Below are 26,423 nucleotides of genomic sequence, written 5' to 3'. Positions count from 1 at the left end.
TGGGGATACTTCACAAGCATCTGTTGTTAATTTATCGTCTTAGGCAATTTTACAAGCAGGTTATATGCGACGCCCTGCATGGCGACCTGTAATAATAATGCGTCTTTGTGATCTGAAGTCGGCAGGTTGACACCCTGGTCGACCGACTTTACCGGTGGGCTGTTTTGTATTGGGCCCTAATAGTACCTAGTTACTGGATCAAGTGGAACTTTTTCATGAAAGATTTACATCACTAACAATATTTGACCAAATTAACCCTCACAAACTTATTATCCAGCTAATTACTTGATCAAGGAGTAGTTTTTTATTATACTCTTACATGATACACCTAATCTAGTTATGGTTTAGACATAAAAGACAAACTGTTATTATTCTAGTTTTTCTGGGTATTTTTTTTTCTATTAGGTAGTTAAATATTTATGCAAATAATATATATTTTGAAGATTATATATATATATATATAGTATACAATCACGAGTCAAGAAGTACTTCAATCATAACCAAAATTCTTCATCGACTAACAAGCACTAGAACACGGCCAACAAGCACTAGAACACGGCCGGCCAACAAACACTAGAACACTAATGGCAAAAAGCACTAGATATCACTAGGATTAAAGATTTGTCGTGATTTAGATTTGGGTTCCGGGTAGACGTGAGATGACGCGGAAGGGAGCAACTGCTTACACAATCCAAGATAAGTGAAGTATAAAACCCTGTTCTTAGCCCCGGTGCGGTGGTTCCCCGTGTGTTTGCAGAAGTACTTGAGCTGTTCAAGCGTGCAGCACCCCAAGGTCTGGCCGAGCAGCATAAACAGCCAATTGATATCGCGCTTCTTGGCGGCGATCATTGGCCTCATGCAATTGGGTTGTGCGCACGAAGGGCACGCCGGAAACACCGGGTTCAGCCACTCGTCTGGCGCACGGTCATGCATGAGGTGGGTCCGGGCGCCGATGAACGCGGTCAACTCCGCGAACTTCGCCTCCAGGTCGTACGTCATCAGGTGGCGCGCGTCGCAGCGCTTGCACTGCGACTCACCAGTGATGTTCGTAATGCCGTGGGCCACAAGGTACTCAAGGGGGTAGACGGTGGCGCGTTGCTCGGTCGCCCAAGGCGTCGGGGGAAGAATCGTCTCCGGCTTGCCGTCGCGGGGGGCCTGCGTCAAGTTGCGGCGCGAGTGGTAGGTCTGACGACCGGGGGGAGGCGGCGCGAGTGGTAGGTCTGACGACCGCGGCGGCGGCGGCGGCGGCGGTGTAGATGGTCGTTGAGAACTGGATGGAAAACAGCGAGTATTATAAGGAGAGAGAGTAAGGCTAAGTTGGTCTTCGTCAAATGACTCTAAAATTCCTTTCTTTTTCTTATCTCCTTCGTCTCCCATGGCGAGTTATAAGATCGATAGAGCGAGAGAGAGAGAGTAAAGAGATGGATAGATAGAGCGAATATATAGAAAAGTGAAACGGTAGGAGAAGAGAAGATATGGACGAATATATAGTGAGGGAAATGAGAGAAGAGAGGGAAATGTTTGTTATAGAGATTAGAATCTTTTCGAAGTTTGAAAGGTTATATTGTTGCGGGGGAGACGAGGGGCCGACTTACGAGGGATCGGGTTGTTTCGTATTCTGTTATAATTTCTTTTAGTTAATTGCACTTTAATCCTATGGTTTTGCTGTATTGTATAAATGCCCTAAACCCCATAATTTTGTTTTTATATTTGACTAATTTAAAGTTTCTAGACAAGATTATTGATGATTAATTTTTTTTAATATATCTAAATTAATATTGATCCGATAATGCTTGGAAGGAGGAGCCCCACGTAACTAATACTGGTAATAATGTGATATTGGATATATTCAAATGTGATTTTTTCGATTATAGCTCTATGTTATATTAAACTGGTCTAATGTCATCGTGCCAATAACCTAGATAAAGATTAAGATTAAACTTATATCATTTTACCTTTATACAAATAGTTTGAAAAATTATCTAATCTTATATAATAATAAGGAACTCCAAGCTTAAGCATCTATCATATCCATTATATGAATATTCCTTAAATAATTAACGCTGTTATAAGTTCACTATCGTAATGTAAACATTTAAATATTAATTTAATGTGTATCTCTTCTACTATTTAGCTATTTTTAAACTAAATAATATAACTTGTATAAAATTATATCTTGATTACACTTTAAATTTTGTAAAGATAATTAATTCAACTTCGAAAAATAAGTAATGGTTTGCATAAATTTATCAAAGTTATACAATTCACCAATGCTGATTTGAATAGGTCAATTACTTTTTCGGCCTTATAGTCTTATAAATTCAATCAAGTTCTATGCTATTTTGTTATATTTTAAATTCAAATAAGTTTCTAAATGTAGATAAATATAAATCCTTATCAGATATGTTTCTGCTAGCACTTATCTCATATAGAATTTCAATCAGATAAGGATCTTATATTGTAAAAATTCACCAGCACACCCTAATACTAGAATGCAACCATTTGTTTCTCAACTTTACATGATTCCAACCTATATATTTCCAATCTATATAAGTTATCTTTTTTGTCTAGATACAATCTTGTGATCGATAAAAAAAATAAAAATTCAAGCTTTCAGATAATACTTATATCATACTAAACTTCATTTATGCCATTTATTAACTAAAAAGCACTAGAACATGATAGTAAATTAACATTGGCATTATATATCAACAACTATCAAGGTTAAAATTTTGTTACCAAGGTTAAAGATTCGTGGTGATTTAGATTTGGGTTCTGCGTAGACATAAAAATAGTGCCTAGAGCACCTGCTTTCACAATCCAAGGTAGATGAAGTATAAAACCCTATTCTTGGCGTTGATGCAATGGTTCTTAATGTGCTTGTAGAAGTAGTTGAGCTGTTCAAGCATGCAACACCATCATCAACAATATGGGGCGATCATCAATAATATACAGTTGGGCTATGGGCATGATTATCTTCTTTGTCTAGATACAATCTTGTGATCGATAAAAAAAATAAAAATTCAAGCTTTCAGATAATACTTATATCATACTTAACTTCATTTATGCCATTTATTAACTAAAAAGCACTAGAACATGATAGTAAATTAACAGTCATTATATATCAACAACTATCAAGGTTAAAATTTTGTTACCAAGGTTAAAGATTCGTGGTGATTTAGATTTGGGTTCTGCGTAGACATAAAAATAGTGCCTAGAGCACCTGCTTTCACAATCCAAGGTAGGTGAAGTATAAAACCCTATTCTTGGCGTCGATGCAATGGTTCTTAATGTGCTTGTAGAAGTAGTTGAGCTGTTCAAGCATGCAACACCCCAAGGTCTGGCTGAGCAGCAAGAACATCTAATTGAGTTAGCACTGTCTGGGGGCAATCATCAACAATATACATGCGTTGTCTGGGGGCGATCATCAACAATATACAGTTGGGCTATGGGCATGATTATCTTCTTTGTCTAGATACAATCTTGTGATCGATAAAAAAAATAAAAATTCAAGCTTTCAGATAATACTTATATCATACTAAACTTCATTTATGCCATTTATTAACTAAAAAGCACTAGAACATGATAGTAAATTAACATTGTCATTATATATCAACAACTACCAAGGTTAACATTTTGTTACCAAGGTTAAAGATTCGTGGTGATTTAGATTTGGGTTCTGCGTAGACATAAAAATATTGCATAGAGCACCTGCTTTCACAATCCAAGGTAGGTGAAGTATAAAACCCTATTCTTGGCGTCGATGCAATGGTTCTTAATGTGCTTGTAGAAGTAGTTGAGCTGTTCAAGCATGCAACACCCCAAGGTCTGGCTGAGCAGCAAGAACATCTAATTGAGTTAGCACTGTCTGGGGGCAATCATCAACAATATACATGCGTTGTCTGGGGGCGATCATCAACAATATACAGTTGGGCTATGGGCATGATTATCTTCTTTGTCTAGATACAATCTTGTGATCGATAAAAAAAATAAAAATTCAAGCTTTCAGATAATACTTATATCATACTTAACTTCATTTATGCCATTTATTAACTAAAAAGCACTAGAACATGATAGTAAATTAACAGTCATTATATATCAACAACTATCAAGGTTAAAATTTTGTTACCAAGGTTAAAGATTCGTGGTGATTTAGATTTGGGTTCTCGCGTAGACATAAAAATAGTGCCTAGAGCACTGCTTTCACAATCCAAGGTAGGTGAAGTATAAAACCCTATTCTTGGCGTCGATGCAATGGTTCTTAATGTGCTTGTAGAAGTAGTTGAGCTGTTCAAGCATGCAACACCCCAAGGTCCGGGCCGAGCAAAGAAGAACATCTAATTGAGTTAGCACTGTCTCTGGGGGCAATCATCAACAATATACATGCGTTGTCCGGGGGGGCGATCATCAACAATATACGGTTGGGCTATGGGCATGATTATCTTCTTTGTCTAGATACAATCTTGTGATCGATAAAAAAAATAAAAATTCAAGCTTTCAGATAATACTTATATCATACTAAACTTCATTTATGCCATTTATTAACTAAAAAGCACTAGAACATGATAGTAAATTAACATTGTCATTATATATCAACAACTACCAAGGTTAACATTTTGTTACCAAGGTTAAAGATTCGTGGTGATTTAGATTTGGGTTCTGCGTAGACATAAAAATATTGCATAGAGCACCTGCTTTCACAATCCAAGGTAGGTGAAGTATAAAACCCTATTCTTGGCGTCGATGCAATGGTTCTTAATGTGCTTGTAGAAGTAGTTGAGCTGTTCAAGCATGCAACACCCCAAGGTCTGGCTGAGCAGCAAGAACATCTAATTGAGTTAGCACTGTCTGGGGGCGATCATCAACAATATACATGCGTTGTCTGGGGGCGATCATCAACAATATACAGTTGGGCTATGGGCATGATGGGCATGCCGGCTAGAATGTCGGGTCTAGCCATATGTTCAATATATTTATCATATTTTTGTTATTTACAACTGTATCTAATGAGGAGTTTCAAATTCAACTTTCGAATAAGGGTTATACGTTTAAAATATAGGGGTTTCGTACAATTGAGCATTGAGTTTCAAATTCGATTTTTGAATAAGGGTTATACTTAGGTTAGGGTTTCTTACAATTGAGCACTAAGGGTGGTGGGTGGTGAAGTGTAATTTTCTTTCGCTAGGAAGTACTTCACAGAATAGGGGTGGTAGTGATAGGAGAAAAACAAAAAATCCAAAAAATGAAAACAAAACATAAAACTAAATCAATTAATGTTTCAACAAGGTTTGAGAAATTATGGAGTGTGAGGGGTGAGAGGTGGGGGAGAGAGGGGGTGGGCACCAGAAAGAGAGGGAAATTATAGAGTGTGAGAAATTATGGAGTGTGAGGGGTGAGGGGTGAGAGGTGGGGGAGAGAGGAGTGGGCTGGGCAGAGATAAAAAAAAGAAGGAAATTATAGAGTGTGGGTTAGCGGGTGGGGGAGAGAGGAGGGTGGGAACAAGTTAGGGAGGGTGTGGGTGGGTGTGAGAGAAGGAGAGGGAACAATAAAAGAGAAAGTTATATAGAATTAAATACTTATTAGATAGTTACAGAGGACTGAATAAGCTTTTCACTTAATATAAAATAATATCATCAAAATTCTTATGAAAAAGATTTGAAAAAATTCTTATGAAAAAGATTTGAACAGAAGAGTGAAAGAAAATTAATTTTATTATCTAAATGGTTGAATTTGAATATAATCAATAAGCCAATATCATATTGAAATGATATGACAAAAGGAGTGAATGAAAGATAATTTTATTATTCAGATAGGACATTAAAATATTAATTTAAAGATACTTATTAGACATGAAGTTATAGATGATTGAATAAGTTTTTCATCACATATAAAGTAATATCAATCAAATTCATATGAAAAAGATATAAACAAAACAGTGAATAAAAGTTAATTATAAGGTATCTATGGAATTACCAACGTAGATTATTTTATTTATTTACTTATAAGTTATAATATTTAAATAAGACAAATTTAAAGATATTCATTAGATAATTAAATAATCTTTGTAACGCATGTAAAATTATATTGATTGAAGTTTTTATGAGAAAGATATGAATAAAAAAGTAAAAAAATTAATTTTATTATTTAAATAGTTAAATTTGAAGATATTAACTGGAGATAAAATTTTAGAGAATTAAATAAGGTTTCCAACACATATAAAATATCTAGAATTAATGTTGGAAAGATTCTCACAGAAAGAGATTTCTCTCGAAAATATTTCGCAGGATGACATGTATTACTTTATTAAATGACAAGCTTTATTTGGAATTAATTTTAAGCTTATATTTATGATCAAGCTTAAATTAAAATTATTTTAATTTGAGTCAATTTCGAGCTCGAGCCTAAATGAACTAAATAATCAGCATTTTTAAGCTAAATTTTGAGATTGATCGAGCTTGAATTAAATTAAGCTTGATTTAGGCTTAAAGCAAACTTAATATAAGGCCTAATTCAAAAATATAAACTAATAGAATTAAATATTAGAATTAAACTCTATATAACAATCTATATAAGTAAATATTAGAATTTTAAGAATTATAGTATACTATTAAAAATATTACTCATTATATATATGTATATTATAATTATATCGAATCTTATTAAGCCGGCTTATCATCAAACTTAGCTTAAAATTATTTTCTAGCCTATTTTGAAGATTAAGCTCAGCTCAACTTATTTTCTAGCTGAGCTTGAGCTCGAGCCAGCTTGATTATTTTGATAGCACTATAAAAAAAAGAGTTATTAGTTTTGATAGCACTATAAAAAATAGAGTTATTAGAATTTCACGAGATAAGGTGATGACAAATCAATTAGAAAATAATGAAATAAGCAGAATTTATAATAAAAATATAAAACGGCAAGAAAGTGATAAACTTAAAACATATCTCCGATTTTTAAGACAAAAGTATCATTGTAATAACTATTATATATTGTAATATTTCAAATTCGAATATGTAAATATAAGTCCTTTTGCAAGAAGTCCATGTGCACCAGATATATCGTCTTATTCGTGTAAGTACCCAACTGCAGAAGATTCTTACGTCGTATGTTGCAGAGAATCCGCCACCACTAATGATTGTAAGGCGCGAAAAAGTTAATTAACGGTCAAGAATATTAATAGGCAAAAGGCTAACCAACAGTAGAATGCAACCATTTGGTGCTCTATTCCAGGCTATCTTGGAGCTTTCACATGGCACGCCCAAATAAAAATAGCAAACACTCGGTAACAAACCACCTTTGGAATGGTGAGAGCGTGGTGTTTGGAGAAGGGGACGAAACACCAACGCCTAACGCTGCATCTCTCCTCTCGCCCTTCTCCGACAACCCAAGAGGAGTAATTGACAAAGGTACTCTCTTGTGGACATTTCATCGAGCATTTTCGCTGCATATATCACGCGAATTGCTGTTAATCTTTATGATTCTTAGGCCTTGGTCAATAGGAAGATAAGAACTGATGTTGGTCGTGACTAAAATTTGAATTATTCTCCATCCCCTGCCTCTCCTCATGCGAGCATTTCTTCACAATTTCTTCATTTCATCCGAGTTTAAGTTTTTTTTTCCTAATATCTTTACTATAATCAAGTTTCATTGATTAAGTTGCAGTTTATTAGATTCTTTTTTTTTTTGTTGGTTCCTTTTTTGCAGGGGTTTTTAACAGCTGCATTGTTCATAGGTGCAGTTAGAGGCAGAAACTAATCTGGGTTGCAGTTTCATCCTTAGATATGTCTTCAAATTCTACAAAGGTTGAACCGCCGGCTTCCTCATCTCCCCCACCTCCTCCGACCTCCTTGAGTAATTCTTCTTCCTCCTCACCACCCCCACAATCTTCTCCGGCACCATTGCAATCTCCACCTCCAAAGGACTCCCCTTCTCCTGTATCCCCTCCTCCTCACTCAAAAAGTTCTGAGTCACAACCGCCGCCGCCGTTGCCAAAGTCGGATATTTCTTCTCATTCACCTCCTCCACCTCCACTGGCAAAGTCAGACAGCTCCTCATCTTCACAGCCACCTCCATCACCACCACCACCCAAGTCATCAACGAAATCACCTTATCTTCCTTCTAAATCATTGACACCTCCTGCTTCAAAGCAGGAAACAGATTCATCGCATTCCAGCAACAATTCTGATGTGAATGTGCCCCTTGTTGTTGGTGTTGTGGCAGGAGTTGGGTTTTTTTTCATCCTTATGGTAATAGTATGTTTTTGTTGTTCCAAGAAAAAGAAGAAGCCCCATACAGCAATGCAGTATTATGCAGATCCCTCTGGATTTAAAGGTACATAAAACTCATTTAGTTCAAATGTGGATATATTGAACAAGCTATTCTACCTGTTTTATTTGCACTGCAATTATAATCAAATAAGAATAACTTCCTCTTATTTTCTCTAATTTTTAATACAAGTCTGCATGTGAAGGCTTTACAACTAATTAGATATGCAATTAATGCAATATCATGTATCATGTTTCGTTTGGAATGACTCAATCTCAATGTTCTCTCTCGTTCAGTTGGTCAGCTCTAGTACTTGAAAAGTGTATGACACTGGCAAAATCATGGGAAGGTTATCAATCTACTTTAGATCTTACAAAAGATGCAATTTTGATCTTAATGTAATTTTCCTTGAGATGTGTTCAGCATTGTGCTCTCCCCTTTGGTACTCTTTGTGAAAATTTGTACAACTCTCCGTTATTAGATTTGTCGCTGGAATTGAGTTGTAAATCTCCTGTAAAATAGGAAACAACTACTACAGCAGTGGACCACAACCACAGTGGCACAATGGTCACCAAGCAATCGATCACATAGGCAAAGTCCTGTCTCCGCAGGGCTTGAACAGTCCACCAGGAGGTGGGTGGCACCCACCTCCACATCTAAAAATGATGAGCGGCAGTGAGATGAGCTCAGCCTATTCAGGCCCTCATGGCCCTCCACTGCCACCTCCTTCGCCTGCCATTGCCTTGGGGTTCAACAAGAGCACCTTCACCTTTGAAGAGCTTGCAGCTGCGACAAACAACTTCTCGCAAGCCACTCTTCTAGGACAAGGAGGGTTTGGGTATGTTTATAAAGGACTGCTGCCCAATGGGAAGGAGATTGCAGTGAAGCAACTCAAGTCTGGAAGTGGACAAGGGGAGAGGGAGTTCCATGCTGAGGTTGATATCATTAGTCGTGTTCACCACCGTCACCTAGTTTCTCTTGTCGGATACTGCATTGCCGGGTCTCAGAGGATGCTGGTCTATGAGTTTGTTCCAAACAAGACTCTTGAGTACCACCTCCATGGTATAGCTTCTTCCTGATATCTAGTAATAATCATATTTATGGATGGATCCTATAGAAAAATTAAGTTTTTTTTTTCTTTTTCATATCACCCCATATGTGTTGGCTTTATTGAGGGAAATTGTCTGTTTGACACTTTGACATAAATATGATAAAGGAGGAGTTTTTTTTATTTTTTCAAAAGAATAAAAAGAGAGGTCTTTTCCTAAGTTACAAAAAAAATTTGGGCCAAAGACTTGAGATTTACATGTTTCCCTTTCGTATATCACTGAATCATTATGTTGGTTACTGCAGGAAAAGGTTTACCAGTAATGGATTGGCCTACTAGACTCAAGATTGCATTAGGATCATCAAAAGGCATTGCCTACTTGCATGAAGATTGTGAGTAGTTCTTGTCTATTATCTTCTAATTATTAAGTTACTGCTCCTAGTCATATGTCATTTTAACCTATGACATTAACCCGAAGGTCACCCTCGTATTATCCATCGCGACATCAAGTCTGCCAACATTCTTCTGGATTTCAAATTTGAGGCCATGGTAAGGCAAAAAAAGTCGTACTCATCTCTTCGTCTTTGATGGCTATTGTGAATGGTTATATTGTCAATATTTTTGTCCGTATTCACATCTGTCTCCAATTTGCTCTCGCATGAAAGAGTATAAGTATGACGAGAATTATGTGTGAATACTTGGTCAGTCAAGAGAAAGTGTATTAACACGAAGTACCTTCCTGAACAGACTGGTTAACATTTGGAAGTTTCACTGATGTCATGACTTATCCAGGTTGCAGACTTTGGATTGGCCAAGTTATCATCTGACAATCATACACATGTTTCAACACGTGTCATGGGAACTTTTGGGTGAGTCCAATGATTGATGGTGTGCTAGCATGATATAGAAAGGAAATTAAAATGCCATAACATCATTTTGATACATTCTCTTATTTACTGAAAACTTAGATATTTGGCTCCTGAATATGCTTCAAGTGGCAAGCTAACAGAGAAATCTGATGTTTTCTCATATGGTGTCATGATGCTTGAACTGATAACTGGACGAAGACCAGTTGACAGTAATCATGCATTTATGGAAGATAGCTTGGTAGACTGGGTAAGTACAATATCTCCCTAATCTCTGGTCTGGGAGTATTGCGTCCAACTAAATGTTTACACTCAAATTGCACGGTTTTGCTTGATACAAATAGGCGAGACCAGTTCTGTCACGGGCATTGGCTGATGGAAATTACGATGAGCTGGCTGATCCACAGCTTGAGGGCAACTATGACCCGATGGAAATGGCACGCATGGTGGCGTGCGCTGCTGCCAGTGTTCGTCATTCTGCAAAGAGGCGTCCAAAAATGAGTCAGGTAAGAAACTCTTAATCACAGAAATCCTTGCAGTATAGTCTCTCTTTAGATTGTGTTTAATTTTCTATAAACTATAACAAACCTTTGAATTGTGATGTATTCATGAGGTGTTATATGTTAGGTATGTAATCAGATATGAATTATCTTAGAGCTTGCACTGTTTTCTTAGATATTGTAGGATAGTTTCATACCATCTCCTCTTTAACCTTGCTGTACTTCTCATTAACATTTGGTGCCTCAAATTCTTTCTTTACTTCCACTAGGAACCTGTGACAAATAGCATTCCATATGTTATACAAACAACAAAAGAACAAAATTAGCTCTAACTAATATGGTCATGATCTCGTGGATGTATCAACAGATTGTGCGGGCATTGGAAGGAGATGTTTCGCTCGAGGACTTAAATGAGGGGATGAGGCCTGGACAGAGTGTGCTTTTTAGCTCTGGCTCAGAGTATGAAACGAACTCATATGCCTCAAACATGAGGCGAGTTAGGAAGATGGCACTGGCAAGTCCTGAGTATAGTGGTGAGTACAGTGGATCAATGATGGAGTATGATCACCGGCACTCAGCCTCAAGCAGTGATGGGGCATTCTCTGGGGAGTTGAATCCAGTTGGAAAACAGAGGCAGAGAGCTCATCTGTAACTGTAGGATGGTATATCCAAGTATACAACAAATTCATTAATGAGTATGTTTGGGAAATTGACAATCATGGCTCAGGTTTAAGCTACATGTTCTTATCACTAAGAAAAAAAAGAAGAGATTTTCCTCTCAATTTTCTGATTTTCTTTTTTCCAGCAAACTTGTGCATTCATTTGTCGGTCTATGTAGGCAATGCCGTTGAGACAGGAAAAGTTTGGATTGAAAAGTTGCATAATTATTCTTTTGGCAGCCTATTGTGTATCTCATCTTTGTAATCGAAAAGCTAGAGATTTCTTAATGTGAATTTGTCTTGGAACTCATCCAGGCTAAAATCTAAAGCTACCAGGTGCGTGCCTAATTGCATAAACTCATCCTTTCCACTTTGATTCTCTATGCCATGAGGGACTATTTCCTCACGTGACACTCTCACACTGGAGTGCAATCTTTTCCGTGAAGTACCCTTGACTATTAGTTATAATCACTATACATGAACAAATAATAGATAAAAAGATCTGCAACCTCACTACAATGCAAGATGATCGTTTGATCTAAAAGCTTAAATTATTAGGTAATGAACTAACAATATGTATTATGTTTGTAACAAAACTTTTCACCCTTGATTCATTCTTCTACAATTTCTTTGTCGTAGGTACATTTGGTAGTAGTTATATAAATTGCAATTGGTACAGTAATTTGTACAGATGTATGTTTTTATATGCAGATGACAGAGTCTTCATTTCGCCTTTTGATTGGACTTGGTTTTCAATCTTGAGGAGGCAATAGCAGGTCTACTAGAACTAGTAGAAGTCCATCAAGTCTCTTGCTAGCTCGTCAATGAGTCCCTTCAACACATATTTCTCCATTTCCTTTACTATTTCATCTATTTGAACTGCTGCAAGCGTCGTACTATTCCAGCCAAAATCCCACATGCAGTTGGCATCTGGGTTTTTGTTTGGAATCTCTCTCTCAAGCATCCTATGTAGGCGCTCTACAGTATCATACTCATCTCCTTGAGTTTTCCTGGGGAAGTCCAAACTCTCAATTTCATGATTCAGTTCTCTGATCAAAGCATCCAAGCATCTCACTCCAGCTCTCTTCAGGAGAAGAGCAACACCTTCTCTTTTACTTTTTCTTCTCATCAACTCGTGCCCACAGTCCAAAAGAAGCTTGTTGTCTTTGCTTTGGCATACCTTTTCACTGGCTTGCAGAATACCTAAAGGAATCTCAACTTGGAAAAGAGCCTGAGCTGTATTAAGGAATTGATAATCTTTTAGCAGCACCCCCATGAGGAGTTGCTGCTTCTCTGTAAGAGAACCTGTGAAATAAGAGGATACGCGGTTTAACATTCTTGCTTAGGCTTCAAGAACATATTCAGGTATCCAAGAACCATGGTAAGTTACCAAGGCAAATTTTAATGTACCTTCTGACTGTTCCTTCGTCAAGTTGGGTAACTCTACTTCATCATTCTTGAGTGGAACTTGTGGTGTCTGCTGTATATCAGAAGCTTTGCTGATTATGCCAAGGTTCTGCGTAAATGTATCACTAGCTTACGTGAGTAGAGAGATGCATAAGTTCTAGCTATTACGGTTTAATGCGATACTTACATTGGTCTCTGCAGTTAAGCGTCTGCAAGCGTCTGGTAGCGTCGCTCTTGAAATAGAGGCAGCTTCATTATCTACCTTGTCATAATGCTTTGAGTCCAATATTTGGGATGTCTCTTCAACTTTGATGGTTCTCTCCTCCGATCTGATCTCTAACTGATCTAAAATAAAATCTTCCTCCTTTAAATGATGACTTATTGGAGTGGATTGCTCACAGATTTTATGGCTATCCTGAAATTTTTTGTTGCTTTCAGTTCTATGTACTGTTATGTCTGTTTGATCTATCTCCTCTAGTGTTGGAATATGAGTGGGCTTGTTCATAACAGTCACCAAAATTTGACATGTATCGGTCTTCGATTGATTATTATCTCCCAAGATCCCAGTTTCTGCTTTCCTGTCTGGTTCATGGTAAGTAGAATTTATACTCCTTGTATGATTAATTGTTGACTGCCTCCTCAGCTGATCTTTATTAGCATTCCTTCCTGCACTCCTCCTCTTTTCAGCAACAGCTTGGGTACAAGATAATGCCTTCTGTCTGCCTACTTCATTGGAAGATTTTCCAATGTTCCTCAATTTTGGATCACTTCTTGCTCCTGTTATGAGTTCTGCTCTACTTCTCTCTCTCTGTTCTCTCCCTGTGGCACTCCCCTGCAGCGTGTGGCTAATCTTCTCTTGGGCCAATGCGGACTTCTTCTGTTGACTTCTCGCAATAGCCATTCTGTTTTGATCTTTCAAAAGAAAATCCTTCTTCCTAATTGCATCTTCATGATACCTGAGATATTGCTTTGCTGTAACTCGCGCCTTGTTTGCTTGAGTTGATTGCTTGACATCATGAATGATCTCTCCAGCTTTCCCTTGGCTTCTCTGCTCCTTAGTTTCTGTGGTTTTTGACGACTGCACGAATTCTTTCTTGGATTGCTCGTCTTTCTTGCTGTACTCCATGGAAAAGTGCGGCTTTGGCGAACTTTTTGATGCTAAACTGATGCTCCCACTGTTAGTTGAACTTGCCAAGCTAGCCTTCTCCCTCGTCACCTCAACAACTTTTGCTGCTTTAATGTCTCTGGTGTCTTTTGCCTGCAAATACTTGTTGTCTTCCAGCTTTACTGTCCTGGCTTCCTTTGTTTCTCTCACAGATTTTGCAGCCTTTGAAACTTCTGCCATCTTCACCTCTTCCTTCGGCGGCGGAAGTTCTTCCAGGCCCATCAGTCTTGCAACAACATTTGGTATCCTCACCTTCGCATTTGTAGGATTTCCTATCTGAACGAATTTCTCGGTAGTTCTTGAGCTGGCAGCAGAATTGCAACTACTATCTGGGAACTGCCCAACCTCCTCGTACTTCCTGGTGGTGCTCGTTAGTATCGAAAATTGCGCATCTGGCTTCGTACCAGGACCGCAACTTGAGGATCTCCTGTGAGAGATGGACTGCATGGAAGCATTGGGTGAACTCTTACTAGAATTTGATGTAGCTGCTGCTTTTGTCTTTCTGCTATCAGAATAGGATCCATCAAAAGAGAATATAGTTCTGTGCGTCTTCTTCTGTTTTGCTTTCTTAGAGGATGAATCATCCTCTTCTTTGTCCTTCAGCAATAAAACCTGACTGCCTTGAGAGCCAACCATAGAGTCTGAAGCCTCCTGGAGCATTATAAGCATTCTCAGTGACTCTTCTAAATCCACAGCCCCTCTTAGTAGCTCTCTTCCAATCTCAATTGAGCTCCTACCTATACTTGTTCCACTATAGCAGGCTGTGAGGATCTCATTTAACTTCTGAACACCTCTTGATATCTCGCTGACCTGCAGATGGGGCGCGAAAGGATATCGACTGTTCCTGTCGCTGAAACTTATCGATCCACGGTGCATTATGAACTCATTGCCAACCTTAGCTTTGCTGAAGACTTCAATGTTCTGAAGTTTACCACTGTAACTGAGTGCAAGGGCAAGGGCCATTGGCATGTCCACAGTGTCTCCTAAGTTTGTGCCTCTTTTGAAAGGGACAAGATCTTGTGAAAGTCCTTCAGGACCAGCTGCTCTATGATGCTTCACAACAAGACCCAGTTGTCTGTCCTTTTTAACCATGCTCTTGCCACTCTGTAACATGATCAACATATACAGTTGGATGATCGAACGCATACTTAACGAGAAATTAAGTAAAGAAACTTACAAGGCTACTCGACGTTGCCTCTCCTGAGCGTCCGAGAAATCTCCGAGAATTTCCATAAGAATCTACAGATCAATGTAGTGTACAAAAGTAAATAATAGGCAGTTTTACTATGTTTTTCAGGAAAATTAGCACCCTAAGTTTAGTGATTTTGTTATTAACACCGCTTCTTTTTCCCTATAATTTTCGTGTCACACTCGATTTATATCTTCTTCGTTTTTTGGGTGTAAAATTCATAATCCTATAATCGGTCGGTGTTGGAAGGACTTGAAATAATAAAATCCTAATTAATTGATGTTAGCTACAATACTCCTTTTCTGTTAATTTTACTTATTCTGATTAACAACTAAGGTCTGTACAAGAAAAATCCTACTGTAGAGAATTGCTTTAGAATGTTGAGGTGGCAAAATTAGTTAGGAATGGATGATATATGTTTCTAAGTTCATAAGAAAAATATATTGATATATCTTCATTGAGCTAGACTAGATACAAGTAGACATCAATAAAGGAAAAATAGAGCCATGGATGTGTATAAATACTACAATTGTTTCAGCATATATTGGACCTTTTATTTTAACTTTTGGATTAATTAGAAATGTACATATACTTCAAACGCAACCTTCTAAGTGAAAGTGAATTCTATTTCCTATCCTTCTTTAATTATCTAACCTTAACCAGGGTGAAATTTTTAGGAGAATACACTGATGGTGAATAAACATTGTGTTCTAATTAAGCACATCACATACCTCCTGAGACCGCCACCGCCGTTGTTGTCGTCGTAGACCGTTGGCTTTGCGACGTCGCAAACCCCAACTTCTCCTTCCGCAACCGGAGATCATCCAACAGCTTCTGCGCGAAATCCGACCTCCTTCCCATATTTTTTTTTCTTTTCTTCTTTTGCAGTAGTACTGAAGAAAGTCCTCCAATTCTTCTCTCGGCTTAGTACTACAGTTCAGGAGATAGAAGTATGTTGCTATTGCTTCCTTTCCAATAGAGTTGGTGGTTTATTTCCATGTTGCTCTCGATCTTTGTGGTGCGAGGTGGGCTGTCCTGGCCAAAGGAGGAGAGGGAGAGGCTAAGGCTATCCTACAAAGGAAGTTTGACGTGAACGTTAGATCTCTGATAGTGTTTGCATGAGTTGCACCCCATTCTAAGCAAAGCAAATGCCTTCCACTGAAGAGGAGCTTCCTCGCTAAGTTTCCGTCCATCTAATGGATTTGGCATATAGTTGAGGAGATAAATTTTAATAAAATGTAGCCACTTTGACTATATAACATGGTGATTGGTGATTAAGTGCTGCAATCTGAAAAAGAACTATGAGAACTATGATTCCTTTCTTGGTGGCCAGTCTTGTAGCAAATGGATGGCAATGGGATACCCTACAGGATTGGGATGTAGGGGATTCAACAACCGAGTGTGTAGTTATGAAAGCGACGAATGGAAATGCGCCACCTATTTAGGGTGTAGGGAAAGTATACAGCTTGGGTTGTGGAGTGCTGTGGTTGGGATATATGGCACAAGTGCCATGAGCTGTTTGTGAGGTAGGAGGAGCGTATCAACTGAGACTTTTGCAAGTGCTTTTTCTGAGTGTGGGGTTGGTTGCATTAGGATCATGAATTTGGACTAAAAAACAACAGTTTTAGGTGAGTTTAAGTTCTAATCTAATATAGAGCTTGTTAAGTATTGGAAATGATAGATTCTATTGTCAATTTTAACTCAGGGGACTGCAAAATTAAAAGAAGAATAGTGAAAGGTACATGGCATCCTACAATAATTCAGACTAAGAAACAAAGAAAGGCAAGGAGAATAAGAGCAATTCTTTTTGTCATTTATACTTGGAAGATATATATCAGTTAACAACAAAATGCATACACATGAAAGATATGCCCTGCAATGGTCTAGCCTGTATTGGTAGCCTTGTCTTGCTGAGAGAATTTAAAGTAAGGGTTGATGCATATAGTGTGGTAAAAGTACTGAACATCTTGCTTGCAATGCAAATTGAGAGATTCGTTGGCGATATTTCTCTTTTGAATTGAAGACAGTGATCTAATTGAGAAAAGAAATGAGATACTAGAAATAATTCTAGCAACAGATATGATAACAGCACTGAACATCTTGCTTGCTGTACAAATTAAATAATTAACTCTTACAAGTCACAACATTCTTTTGATTTCGACGGAAAAGACGGTAATCAGTGATCCTTGTAATCTAATTAAAGAAAAAGAAATACAAGGGATAATTTCAGAAAAAGATGGGGAATATAAAACATCAAAATGGATTACAAGAAAGAACAATAGAGTAAATGAATGAGCGATAGCTGAGAAAACCCAGATACAATTAGGACTAGGGAGAAACTCAATGGAGCAGCAAGATTTGCTTCTAGGTTTCAATGAATTAATTCTTCATTAAAATGACTCTTAGAAGAGAGGTTCTCAAACAGCTAAGACACATCCTTGATGGTTTGGCTTCTAGATGCCCAAGCAGTCCTTAATGCCTTGCTCAAATTTGTTGAGTGCGCTGATCGTATCCATTAGGCCATCTCTCAACTTATCTCTGCAGCACAGAAGAAGAATTACTACTTCTTGCTCAATCCTCACTCATTCAAGTACTAACATAAGCACAAAATTACATATAGGTAAAGAAGAATACAAGTGCTAATAAGACATGCTAAATTACAAAGTTATAAAAAGTTAAAATGTAGATGTCCTAGTTTACTTGTTCTATTGGCAAAGAACAAGAAGGAACCTACAATATTTGAAAGAGAGGAGGTACCAAAGGATCTTTCATTCTCTTGGCAGAGTTACATACCTATCAGTGGCAAGGTGAAAGTGGTCATCATCCATGAGATTTCCAAGGGCAGAAAAAGATCTGCATCGGCAAGGTAAATAGTAATCATAAAGACAGCCATGCGCTAGAAGAAATCAATCTATCGGGATGAATATAGTTAGTAGAGGTGTCAAAACTAAGATGTACATTCTGATTTCCATCAAACATTTGATCCCAAACAGGAGTAGCTATTTATCCAAAGATTTGCAAGGTTAGTATGCGAAAGCAAAGTAAAAGATATTGAGAAGTCTAATCTTCCACTCATGCTGAATGCCTGATATTGAAACACGAGTTACATATCATCCTCTTTAATTAATTAACAACTCTCAAATAATTGAGGTGGTGCAGCCATTATATTTCTATAACAATTAAAATTACTCTGTTTAAAACAAAAATTTCACCTTACAACATCACTAAGCCTGGCTTCTGCCTCCAATTTCACAGGATCCCTCTCATCAAGCAAGGAAGCGGCATTCTTGACTAACAAGCTAAATGTACAAACCTACAAGTAATTGTTCTCCAAACATGAACAAAAAAGGCTCCCTTTAAAACTTTTATCATATCAAATTGTCATTTTTCTTACTAAAACTCAAACCTCGACCCCTGTTCGCGATTGAAAGGCGACGATCGAGTTCCTCTGTTCCGGAACGCAATCCCTCGCTGCCGAGCCGAGTAGTCTACGCACCTCTTCAATCTCCTCTACTTCCGAATCAGTTCCTGAAGCTGCCATTAACAAACACCCGACACATTGAGAGGAAGAAATTTCTCACCGTACTAAAAGAATATGGGAATGCGACTACTTAGTAAGAGATGGGCATCGCTGAGGCTCTTTCGGGAGGCTTCGATGGGCGCCAAGACGAACTTGGCCGCCTTCTTCTTTTGCTCTCGTAGCCATTCCTTTGGCCCAGCTTTAGATACAAAGAAAGCAAAATAAGATGTCTGTAAGCAATTGAGAAGGAGATGGCGGTAAACAAGAGAAGCCTACATATTCCAAAGGAGAAAGCGGAGGCGGCGGAGGAGGAGGCAATGGAGGGGAGGAGGAAGAGTAGTAGCGCAGCCCGGCGACGAAGTGGAGAAGGGAAAGGAGTGAGGTCGTTTGGTTGCGGCTTTTGGGTATTCTCTTCTTTGAAGGGAATGGGGATTTGGGTGGGATTTGGGCGACGAGGTTGGGGAATAGAGAGGGAATGGATAGAAGCTACTGCTCCTCCTCTCATGGCGGCCATTGTTCTGTCTATCTCTCTCTCGAGATATTTTTCTTCTCCATTTTTTCTTTTATCTATTGAGAAAATTTGTGGGATAATTGCACTTGCCAATTTCTTTCATGTTTTAGACACATTGAATGATTAAAATAATAAATTTCTTAGTTATTCGTTAGATTTTTTTTAAAAAAATTTGAAATACAATGTCTATGATAAAATTTACACTCTCTTTTATTTTTAAAGGAAAAATAATTGAATGTAGAATTATATTTAATATTTCTCATTAATACCGTAAGAAAAGAGTTAGTTTATAATTCAAAGAGATCAATGTATATAAAATAATAAGTTAAAATAGGTTTTTAGAGAGTGTATATAGAAATGGGTAATTTTTAAGTACTAACTTTGGTAGATACCTTCTTTATTATAGAGAAAATTATTTGATAATTTAGTAGTTTAGCTTAATGGTTCAACTCTGCTAAGTTGATAAATTATGTGGCTTAATATGTTGCCTAGAATTTGGTGGGGCTTAAGTATCTTTATATCTCCATTTGTACAGCTCATATTTTTTTTATGATAAAAAAATATTATCTCAAAATTAATTTTTAATTTTTTTAATCTTTCTCGCTAGCTTATTAATCGAATTTTATTTCTCTTTTTTTTTTTTATCGTTTTTTACCTTTGGGCCCAAATATAAACTCACATCTTTATGGATCACAGCCCAATAGCCCATACCAATCGACAGTCATCCTCATCGCAGTGCATGGTATTTCCGTCTCTCCTCAGTTCTAGCTTCCATCGCGATTAGGTTGAAGTCTCCAACTCTTTCTGTACTCCGGCCATGGCGGGGATCTTGGCTCGCCGAACCCTCGAGGCGCTTCGCGCGAGGCAATCGGTAAGATCACAGATTCATAGGATCCCTTTAGTTATTTGAAATGGATCTTGAGTCCGTTTCCCGGATCGAACCCTACAAGTCGGTTGCCATTTCTTCATCTATTTTCAATTGTAATTTCTCAGAGAGATGATTAAGTGGAGCAGAACTATTAGACAAGTGCCCTTGGCACCCTAGATTCTCGGTTTCTTTCTATTGCCATTATCGTCGATGGTGGTACCTTAAGATCAAATTGACGCCTTTCACTAATATCTGCTTCACATTCACAAAATTGCTTCTTTGTACTGTCAGTTCCATTTTGGTTTTATGTAGTGTTTCGTATTTCTGGTATTTGGTTTTACCTAATTTTTTGTTCTAGCTTTTGCTTTCCTAGTCTTTTATTTAAAATTTATTATAAAAATTTTCTTCTTCTTTTGCTAACTAGTTGATGTGCTAGATTACGTTATAGTTGTATAATTGAGGAAGGTTTTTCCTTATGTTTCTTTGTTTGTTCTTGTCATAATTTTTTACCGTTGCCTTTCCCATTCTGTTTGTTTGCTTTTTTTTTTTTTTGTTTCTTGGAGGTGATTTCTTGTGAAATTGACTCCATGTCAGGCTCAAGCTGGACGTTCTGCAATTCTTTTGCAAAGTCATTTGCGAGCATACAGCACGCAGCCACGATCTTCAAAGTTTAAAGGTTCTTCCATATAATCTGTGCTATTCTTCAGTTTCCTCTAGTCAAGTTCAGTTGTTATATTTCTTTCCAAAGCAATCATATGACTTGGTATGGTTTGTATCAAACCAGTATGCTTAGCACCATGTCTCATCACTTGTAATGCAAAGTGGTCTTGTTGTAGAATCTGGATACTTGTAGGCTTCACTCAAGAGCACAATAAATTTTGTCAGGATATCCCATAAAAGTAAATCAGCAGGAACATTTGAATATTGAACTTTTATGGAAATCCTAATTATCATATGTTGACATGCACTCAACAATGAAAGAAGTGTTCGGTAGCAATAATAAGTTCTTGTTGAGGCATGTATTACTTATTAGGCTTATGGACATTGATTTGATTTTTCTGCTTCTCTCTTTATTGTTAATTCACCTAATCTTGCTGTCTGACACTCTGACCAGAGGATTGCATATGCATACCAGGGAGAAAGCACTCTAGAATACTTTTTATGACTGAAACATACTAACTGCATGTAAGCATGTTAAAGAAAGATTGGAAATTATGCTATTCTTATTTAGTTAGTGCGTTGATGTCATTTGTATAGCTTGATTATATTCTAAGATGAAGACAGCTCTTAAATCAGGTTATCTCATTCATTTGTATTCTTTCTGTGTTTAGAAGAGTTTAGAGGGTTGGTCCTTGTGTTGCATGTGTCTAAACAACAACCAGTAATATAATAAATGCATTTATGATTTGTTGCTACACTGAGTTTTTGTATTTTTGTCTTGCTCACAATATTGGCACTATTTTCTTGATATTTATTGTCCAGTTGTCATTTGTAGAAACATTGACAATTTTTTGGGGAACCTCAGTAACTTCTGAATTAAACTAGACAACCGGAAATTTTTAAATATTTGTAAATTTCTTATAGTGTTTTACAAAAAAAGATGATTGTGATTTTAGTATTTCGTTCCTTTCGCCAACTTTTCCAATGGTGCTCAAATGTACCGACCAGTATTTCTTGAAGCAGCAAAATAGTTTGTGTTTTCTTCAATTAAAGGTTCCCACCCATTAGACACCAATTTCTCTCCTTTCCTTCATTCCTCACTAGGGGTGTAAACGAGCCGAGCCTGAGAGAGCCGGCTTTGGCTTAGGCTCGGCTCAAAATTAATTTCGAGCCTTAATATTGGGCTTAGACTCGGCTCGGCTCTGCTCTGCTCGAGCCAAGCCTGAGCCAGGCCTGATCGAGCTTGAGCCTGAAATGAGCCTATTGTTAAGCCTCATTCAAGCCGAACCGGATCGAGCTGGACCAATTCAAGCCCAAGCCGAGCCACAACCTATTTAAAGTGAAAAAAAAGATGAAATTGAATAACAAATTTAATCTGTAAATAAAGTAAAAGCCAACCAAATCATTTTGTTAGGATGATGACATTGGTTCTTGTTTTAGAAATAATCGCAATTATGCAAAAGCAAGGGAAATACAGTTCAACCTTTAGTCAAGCTTATTTTGTTTAAGGTCACCACAATCAAAATGAATCCCACATAGGTTGCAAGTTTTCTTTTCACAAGATCAAATTTCACCAAAGAGTAATAGAATTGCTTGATAGAAATAATATTGTATTTCTGTAATTAATGGAAATTAGTCGACAAGGAAGAAACATTTACTCTAGGAATTTGGGTGGTTGGAATATGATGCTACAGTAGGAGAGGGAAAGAGGAGGACGACGCGGCGGCGGCTTGGCGAAGGAGGACGAGGCGGCACCGCAGCGGCGGCTTGGTGAAGGAGGACGAGGCGACACCGCTGGAAGCTTGAGGAGACGAGCACATGTGCCGATCAAAGGAGGAGGAGGTGGGATGTGGAAAACTGGAAATAGGATTGGGTGAGAAGGGTTTTTCTAATTTGGGGATTAGGGTTTTCTCAATTCTCACTCACCTATTTTATATCGAGCCTATCGAGCCGAGCTTGAGCTTAGGCTCGGCTCGAAATTAATATCGAGCTGATTTCAATGGCTCGGGCTTGGCTCAGCTCGACCGAGCCCAAGCTGTACTCGAGCTTCAGCCGAGCCAAGCTCGAGCCGCTCGTCAAGCTTGACAACCCTATTCCTCACTCCCAAAACCCTAGAACCATGAATAGTCACATTTTGAAACTTTACTAAAGTGAATTTGGAGCTTGAGTTTTTGGACCTAAACTTAGATTCATGATCACTATGCCTGGTTATTAAAGGCTTGAACCAAGTGAATGATAAAATATTATATTTAGTCATGGTTGAACTGTATATAGATAGTAGAGAAAGTCTCGGAGAAATCCAAGTTTATTTGATCTTCTACTTTGTTCGGAGAAATCCAGGTTTATTTGATCTTCTACTTTGTTTAGGATATTGTTATTTCCTAGATGAAGCTACATAATTGGATCTGGTCTCCTAAAAGTGGAGGACTTCTGCTATATATTCTCAACATTTTGAAGTACAAATGTAAGTGGAACTATATAGCTGCTTAGCTGCATATCTATTGGATCTTGGCTTTTGTAAGTGAACTTCCATTTAAGTATTACTCTGAAGAACCGTTGCATAGCTTTCTTCTAAGGTGGTGGTAGTGTAGTACAAGAATGAGCAGATTAGCTCATAGCTTTGTTAATGAATGAAAAGAAGTTTCTGCTTCTAAAGATAAAGGATCAGGGTTGATGAGATCTAAGGATTTTAAAACCTTTTAGTAATTACCTTGTCAGAGCATAGAAATGGAGGTGTTAGCGATACATGAGTTTATTGCTTAACACACTTTTAAACTTGCTCCAAAGATAAAGGATCAGGGTTGATGTGATCTGAGGATTTTAAAGCCTTTTAGTAGCTACCCTTGTCAGAGCATAGAAATGGAGCTGTTAGCGATATATATGTTTAGTGCTTAACACACTTTTAAACTTGCTGATAAGTTTGATTTGTCTCCAGTGTTTATCAGGGTGATATTATCTCCTGCAGTTTTTGATCTTGTCCAAATCATCTTTCTGTGGTTGAAAATGGGTTGGATTGTTTGATATAACTCAACCTTAGACTTTATTCGAAATGGGATGTATAGTCTTGCATAAGTTGATTTTTTTACATTTATCCTTTTGGATTTGACAAATGTATTCTGGGAAGAGTTGATTTTTATGATACATCATCTTCAAAATCTGATATCGGAACATTTACTTCCCAAATCATCTCTCCAATGATGTTTATGCTCATACACTTGTGCCCTTCTGATAAACAGATGATGAGGAGCGAGAGCAGCTTGCTAAGGAGATAGCAAAGGATTGGAATGCTGGTAAATATCTACCTTGGGATTATGCTTGACAGTTGGACACCACACTAGATAACCATTTGGATTGCTTTCCCTGGTTTGTGTGCATCTTGTTTTAAAGTTCGTTCTCTAAGGTTTATATGCCTTCTTACAGTATTTGAGCGTAGTATCAACACTTTGTTTCTGACTGAGATGGTGCGTGGTTTGATGCTGACACTTAAGTACTTCTTTGAGAGGAAAGTTACTGTAAGTGATATCATTTCTCCATGACCTGCATTTCCCCTCAAGTTCACAATGATGTTTCACCTTTAATATATATTTCTCTGTACCCCTCATAGATTAATTATCCCTTTGAGAAAGGGCCTTTGAGCCCCCGCTTTCGTGGAGAGCATGCTCTTCGACGTTATCCTACAGGGGAGGAGCGGTGCATTGCTTGTAAGCTTTGTGAAGCTGTAAGTATTTAGGAATTCTATATTAAGTACATTAAATATTTTAGTAGATTGATATTTACCAGAAAGTGGAAGAAAGGAAAGGTATTTTGAACTTTTCATCTTGAGAGTCATTATGAGGTCTATCCTGATAAGCAACAGTGTTTACTTGTTTGTATATTTGACAAGGGTATCACTTGATATCTCTCCATTCTTTACTCTACATTATCCTGGTTCACTCTGAATGTCTCACTAATTTCACATTATATAATAATCAGGTTTGCCCAGCCCAAGCAATCACAATTGAAGCAGAAGAACGGGAGGACGGCAGCCGTCGGACTACAAGGTAGTAAATGGCATTGATCTAGTTGCTGTTTGTACTTTCTTTCTTGTCATGGATTTTCCTTTTGCCAATCATTTTGACCATGAACACACAGGTATGATATTGACATGACAAAATGCATCTACTGCGGATTCTGCCAGGAGGCTTGCCCTGTTGATGCTATAGTTGAAGGCCCTAACTTTGAATTTGCCACTGAAACCCATGAGGTGGTCTTCCATTTAATCTGTACTCAAACTTGCCTTGTTTTCCTTCTTGCTTGGCTCTAAGACTCTAATGTCTGACCTTTATTTTAACTTTGCTGTTGATTTTCTACAGGAGTTGTTGTATGACAAGGAGAAACTACTGGAGAATGGTGATCGCTGGGAAACAGAAATTGCCGAGAACCTCCGATCTGAAAGCCTTTATCGTTGAATTGTTGTCAGAACTGAAGGCTATCACTGTTCAAAATAACTGGGCACCTTTTGTGAAGTTGAAATATTAACTACTATATCCTTGTGGTGGTCCAAATACTGAAACTTTTTGAGAGAACACATTTGTTTTATCTGCACCATTAACTGTCTATTTGTTTAACCAAATAAGCATCTTTGCGAGTTATCTTGGAATTGAACCTAAGGATTGCATCTTGTGTTTGGCATCAGTCCTATGAACATAATGCATTATCATTCCCCAAATATCTTATTTTGCGTCGTTGCTTTTATTGGTACATTGGTATTTCAATAGAAGCCTATTGGACCAAAACCTCTCTGTTTTGTGTTGGTATAAGCTTGTTGGAGTTGGGCATGTTCTTGTTTTCTGTTAACACTAGGGACTATTATAGTGTTATAGCTTTCTTGGGCTATTTGTAGGAAAACAGCCTTTAAATAGCAAGATTAGGCTTTTAAAACTGAATGTTTTCATTTTTCATATTAGATGCATATATTTTATAATAAAATGTGTGCAATTAATGTCTCTATGTACATAATTTATATAAGTGATACATGTACAAAAGTTATTTTACTACTATGAAAATTATATAACTTTTTTTTTTAATGCAAATGCCCTTGGTTTTTTTATTTTTTATTTGGCTATCCTGTATAAAAGATCTACGGACAGCATGAGCAAAGTAATAATTTTTTTCTTCACTCTCTTGATATATTAATGATTCTTAGTAAGATAACAGTAATGTTGCTTAAATCTAGCTGAGAAAAGTAGTCTATGCTACAAGATCTCCTCTTCATTTAGGCAAATGAAGCCTAGTAATGAAACCCAAAATATTATGAGTAAAAAAAAGCTGAGCATATATATATACGCGCCAGGTAGGGGTCGAACCTACGACTTTCTGCTTAGGAAACAGACGCTCTATCCACTGAGCTACAGGCGCTATGTCCTACTAAATTTAGTATGGAATTTCAACTCAACCCCATAAGCTTATTTTGCAAATCAAGCTTAATATTAAATCTTAGGTGGTCTACACTTTGTAAAATCAAATTAAATATATATAACCATATTAAAATTTATTTACTATATATATTATTTATATTTATATAAAATCAAGCTTTATCATGCGGAGCCTAATAGATTGTGCTCAAGCTCGCTTGTTTTAATTATACGTCAAACTTGATTGAGTCTTATCGAGCCAAGCTCAAGTTGAATTGATTGTTTTAATAGCTCTAGTCAATGCTTACCATTTGATAGATAAATATAATTTAACCCGATCATTATGTCAACTTATTAGCATACAAACTTTGC

The 26,423-nt window shown here is 37.5% G+C and overlaps 5 protein-coding genes and 1 non-coding gene across 6 annotated transcripts; 2 read left to right on the top strand and 4 right to left on the bottom strand.

Annotated features, from left to right (window-relative positions):
* Window positions 1-597: 597 nt before the first annotated feature.
* Window positions 598-4,337, bottom strand: LOC140796463 (uncharacterized). Its single transcript, XM_073149502.1, has 2 exons — window positions 4,143-4,337; window positions 598-1,176 (listed from the first exon to the last, which is right to left on the bottom strand). Exons 1-2 carry the CDS (start codon window positions 4,335-4,337, stop codon window positions 598-600), a joined length of 774 nt encoding a protein of 257 aa, XP_073005603.1.
* Window positions 4,338-7,216: 2,879 nt separating this feature from the next.
* LOC140796478 (proline-rich receptor-like protein kinase PERK15) lies at window positions 7,217-11,646 on the top strand. Its single transcript, XM_073149522.1, has 9 exons — window positions 7,217-7,406; window positions 7,705-8,331; window positions 8,788-9,327; window positions 9,619-9,705; window positions 9,792-9,862; window positions 10,106-10,182; window positions 10,282-10,429; window positions 10,524-10,685; window positions 11,047-11,646. The coding sequence occupies exons 2-9, from the start codon at window positions 7,782-7,784 to the stop codon at window positions 11,329-11,331; spliced, it is 1,920 nt and encodes a 639-aa protein (XP_073005623.1). The 5' UTR covers window positions 7,217-7,406; window positions 7,705-7,781; the 3' UTR covers window positions 11,332-11,646.
* Window positions 11,647-11,870: 224 nt separating this feature from the next.
* Window positions 11,871-16,102, bottom strand: LOC140795923 (uncharacterized). The gene is made up of 5 exons (XM_073148745.1): window positions 15,831-16,102; window positions 15,088-15,149; window positions 12,933-15,014; window positions 12,749-12,854; window positions 11,871-12,643 (listed from the first exon to the last, which is right to left on the bottom strand). Exons 1-5 carry the CDS (start codon window positions 15,958-15,960, stop codon window positions 12,126-12,128), a joined length of 2,898 nt encoding a protein of 965 aa, XP_073004846.1. The 5' UTR covers window positions 15,961-16,102; the 3' UTR covers window positions 11,871-12,125.
* Window positions 16,103-17,179: 1,077 nt separating this feature from the next.
* On the bottom strand, window positions 17,180-19,203 carry LOC140795940 (uncharacterized). Its single transcript, XM_073148768.1, has 6 exons — window positions 18,896-19,203; window positions 18,711-18,818; window positions 18,506-18,633; window positions 18,312-18,412; window positions 17,893-17,952; window positions 17,180-17,637 (listed from the first exon to the last, which is right to left on the bottom strand). Exons 1-6 carry the CDS (start codon window positions 19,131-19,133, stop codon window positions 17,553-17,555), a joined length of 720 nt encoding a protein of 239 aa, XP_073004869.1. The 5' UTR covers window positions 19,134-19,203; the 3' UTR covers window positions 17,180-17,552.
* A 622-nt stretch (window positions 19,204-19,825) lies between these two features.
* LOC140795939 (uncharacterized) lies at window positions 19,826-25,366 on the top strand. The gene is made up of 8 exons (XM_073148766.1): window positions 19,826-20,001; window positions 20,593-20,674; window positions 23,895-23,948; window positions 24,079-24,170; window positions 24,263-24,376; window positions 24,631-24,698; window positions 24,790-24,901; window positions 25,011-25,366. The coding sequence occupies exons 1-8, from the start codon at window positions 19,948-19,950 to the stop codon at window positions 25,104-25,106; spliced, it is 672 nt and encodes a 223-aa protein (XP_073004867.1). The 5' UTR covers window positions 19,826-19,947; the 3' UTR covers window positions 25,107-25,366.
* A 616-nt stretch (window positions 25,367-25,982) lies between these two features.
* Window positions 25,983-26,055, bottom strand: TRNAR-CCU (transfer RNA arginine (anticodon CCU)). The gene has a single exon. It is a non-coding gene; the product is annotated as a tRNA-Arg (tRNA).
* Window positions 26,056-26,423: the final 368 nt, after the last annotated feature.

This window comes from Typha latifolia, chromosome 10 (genome assembly GCF_019914945.1).
Source record: "Typha latifolia isolate L0001 chromosome 10, TyphaL0001v2, whole genome shotgun sequence".
NCBI lineage: Eukaryota > Viridiplantae > Streptophyta > Magnoliopsida > Poales > Typhaceae > Typha > Typha latifolia.
The sequence above is the reverse complement of the archived record's forward strand: the minus strand, read 5'-3'. Positions and strand labels throughout refer to the sequence as shown.

Excerpts from the sequence above, each read along its gene's own strand:
- LOC140796463 (XM_073149502.1), bottom strand. The coding sequence starts at position 4,337 with ATGTTCTTCTTTGCTCGGCCCGGACCTTGGGGTGTTGCATGCTTGAAC. Across the intron at positions 1,177-4,142 it reads CCAAATCTAAATCACCACGA|TCGCGCCGCAACTTGACGCA; the intron begins ATCTTTAACCTT and ends CAGACCTACCAC.
- LOC140796478 (XM_073149522.1), top strand. The coding sequence starts at position 7,782 with ATGTCTTCAAATTCTACAAAGGTTGAACCGCCGGCTTCCTCATCTCCC. Across the intron at positions 9,863-10,105 it reads ATTTCAAATTTGAGGCCATG|GTTGCAGACTTTGGATTGGC; the intron begins GTAAGGCAAAAA and ends TGACTTATCCAG. Across the intron at positions 10,183-10,281 it reads CGTGTCATGGGAACTTTTGG|ATATTTGGCTCCTGAATATG; the intron begins GTGAGTCCAATG and ends CTGAAAACTTAG.
- LOC140795923 (XM_073148745.1), bottom strand. The coding sequence starts at position 15,960 with ATGGGAAGGAGGTCGGATTTCGCGCAGAAGCTGTTGGATGATCTCCGG. Across the intron at positions 12,855-12,932 it reads GCTTAACTGCAGAGACCAAT|AACCTTGGCATAATCAGCAA; the intron begins GTAAGTATCGCA and ends ACATTTACGCAG. Across the intron at positions 12,644-12,748 it reads GACGAAGGAACAGTCAGAAG|GTTCTCTTACAGAGAAGCAG; the intron begins GTACATTAAAAT and ends CTTATTTCACAG.
- LOC140795940 (XM_073148768.1), bottom strand. The coding sequence starts at position 19,133 with ATGGCCGCCATGAGAGGAGGAGCAGTAGCTTCTATCCATTCCCTCTCT. Across the intron at positions 18,819-18,895 it reads CGCTTTCTCCTTTGGAATAT|CTGGGCCAAAGGAATGGCTA; the intron begins GTAGGCTTCTCT and ends TTGTATCTAAAG. Across the intron at positions 17,638-17,892 it reads TTTCACCTTGCCACTGATAG|AGATAAGTTGAGAGATGGCC; the intron begins GTATGTAACTCT and ends TCTGTGCTGCAG.
- LOC140795939 (XM_073148766.1), top strand. The coding sequence starts at position 19,948 with ATGGCGGGGATCTTGGCTCGCCGAACCCTCGAGGCGCTTCGCGCGAGG. Across the intron at positions 20,002-20,592 it reads CGCTTCGCGCGAGGCAATCG|GCTCAAGCTGGACGTTCTGC; the intron begins GTAAGATCACAG and ends ACTCCATGTCAG. Across the intron at positions 24,171-24,262 it reads TCTTTGAGAGGAAAGTTACT|ATTAATTATCCCTTTGAGAA; the intron begins GTAAGTGATATC and ends TACCCCTCATAG.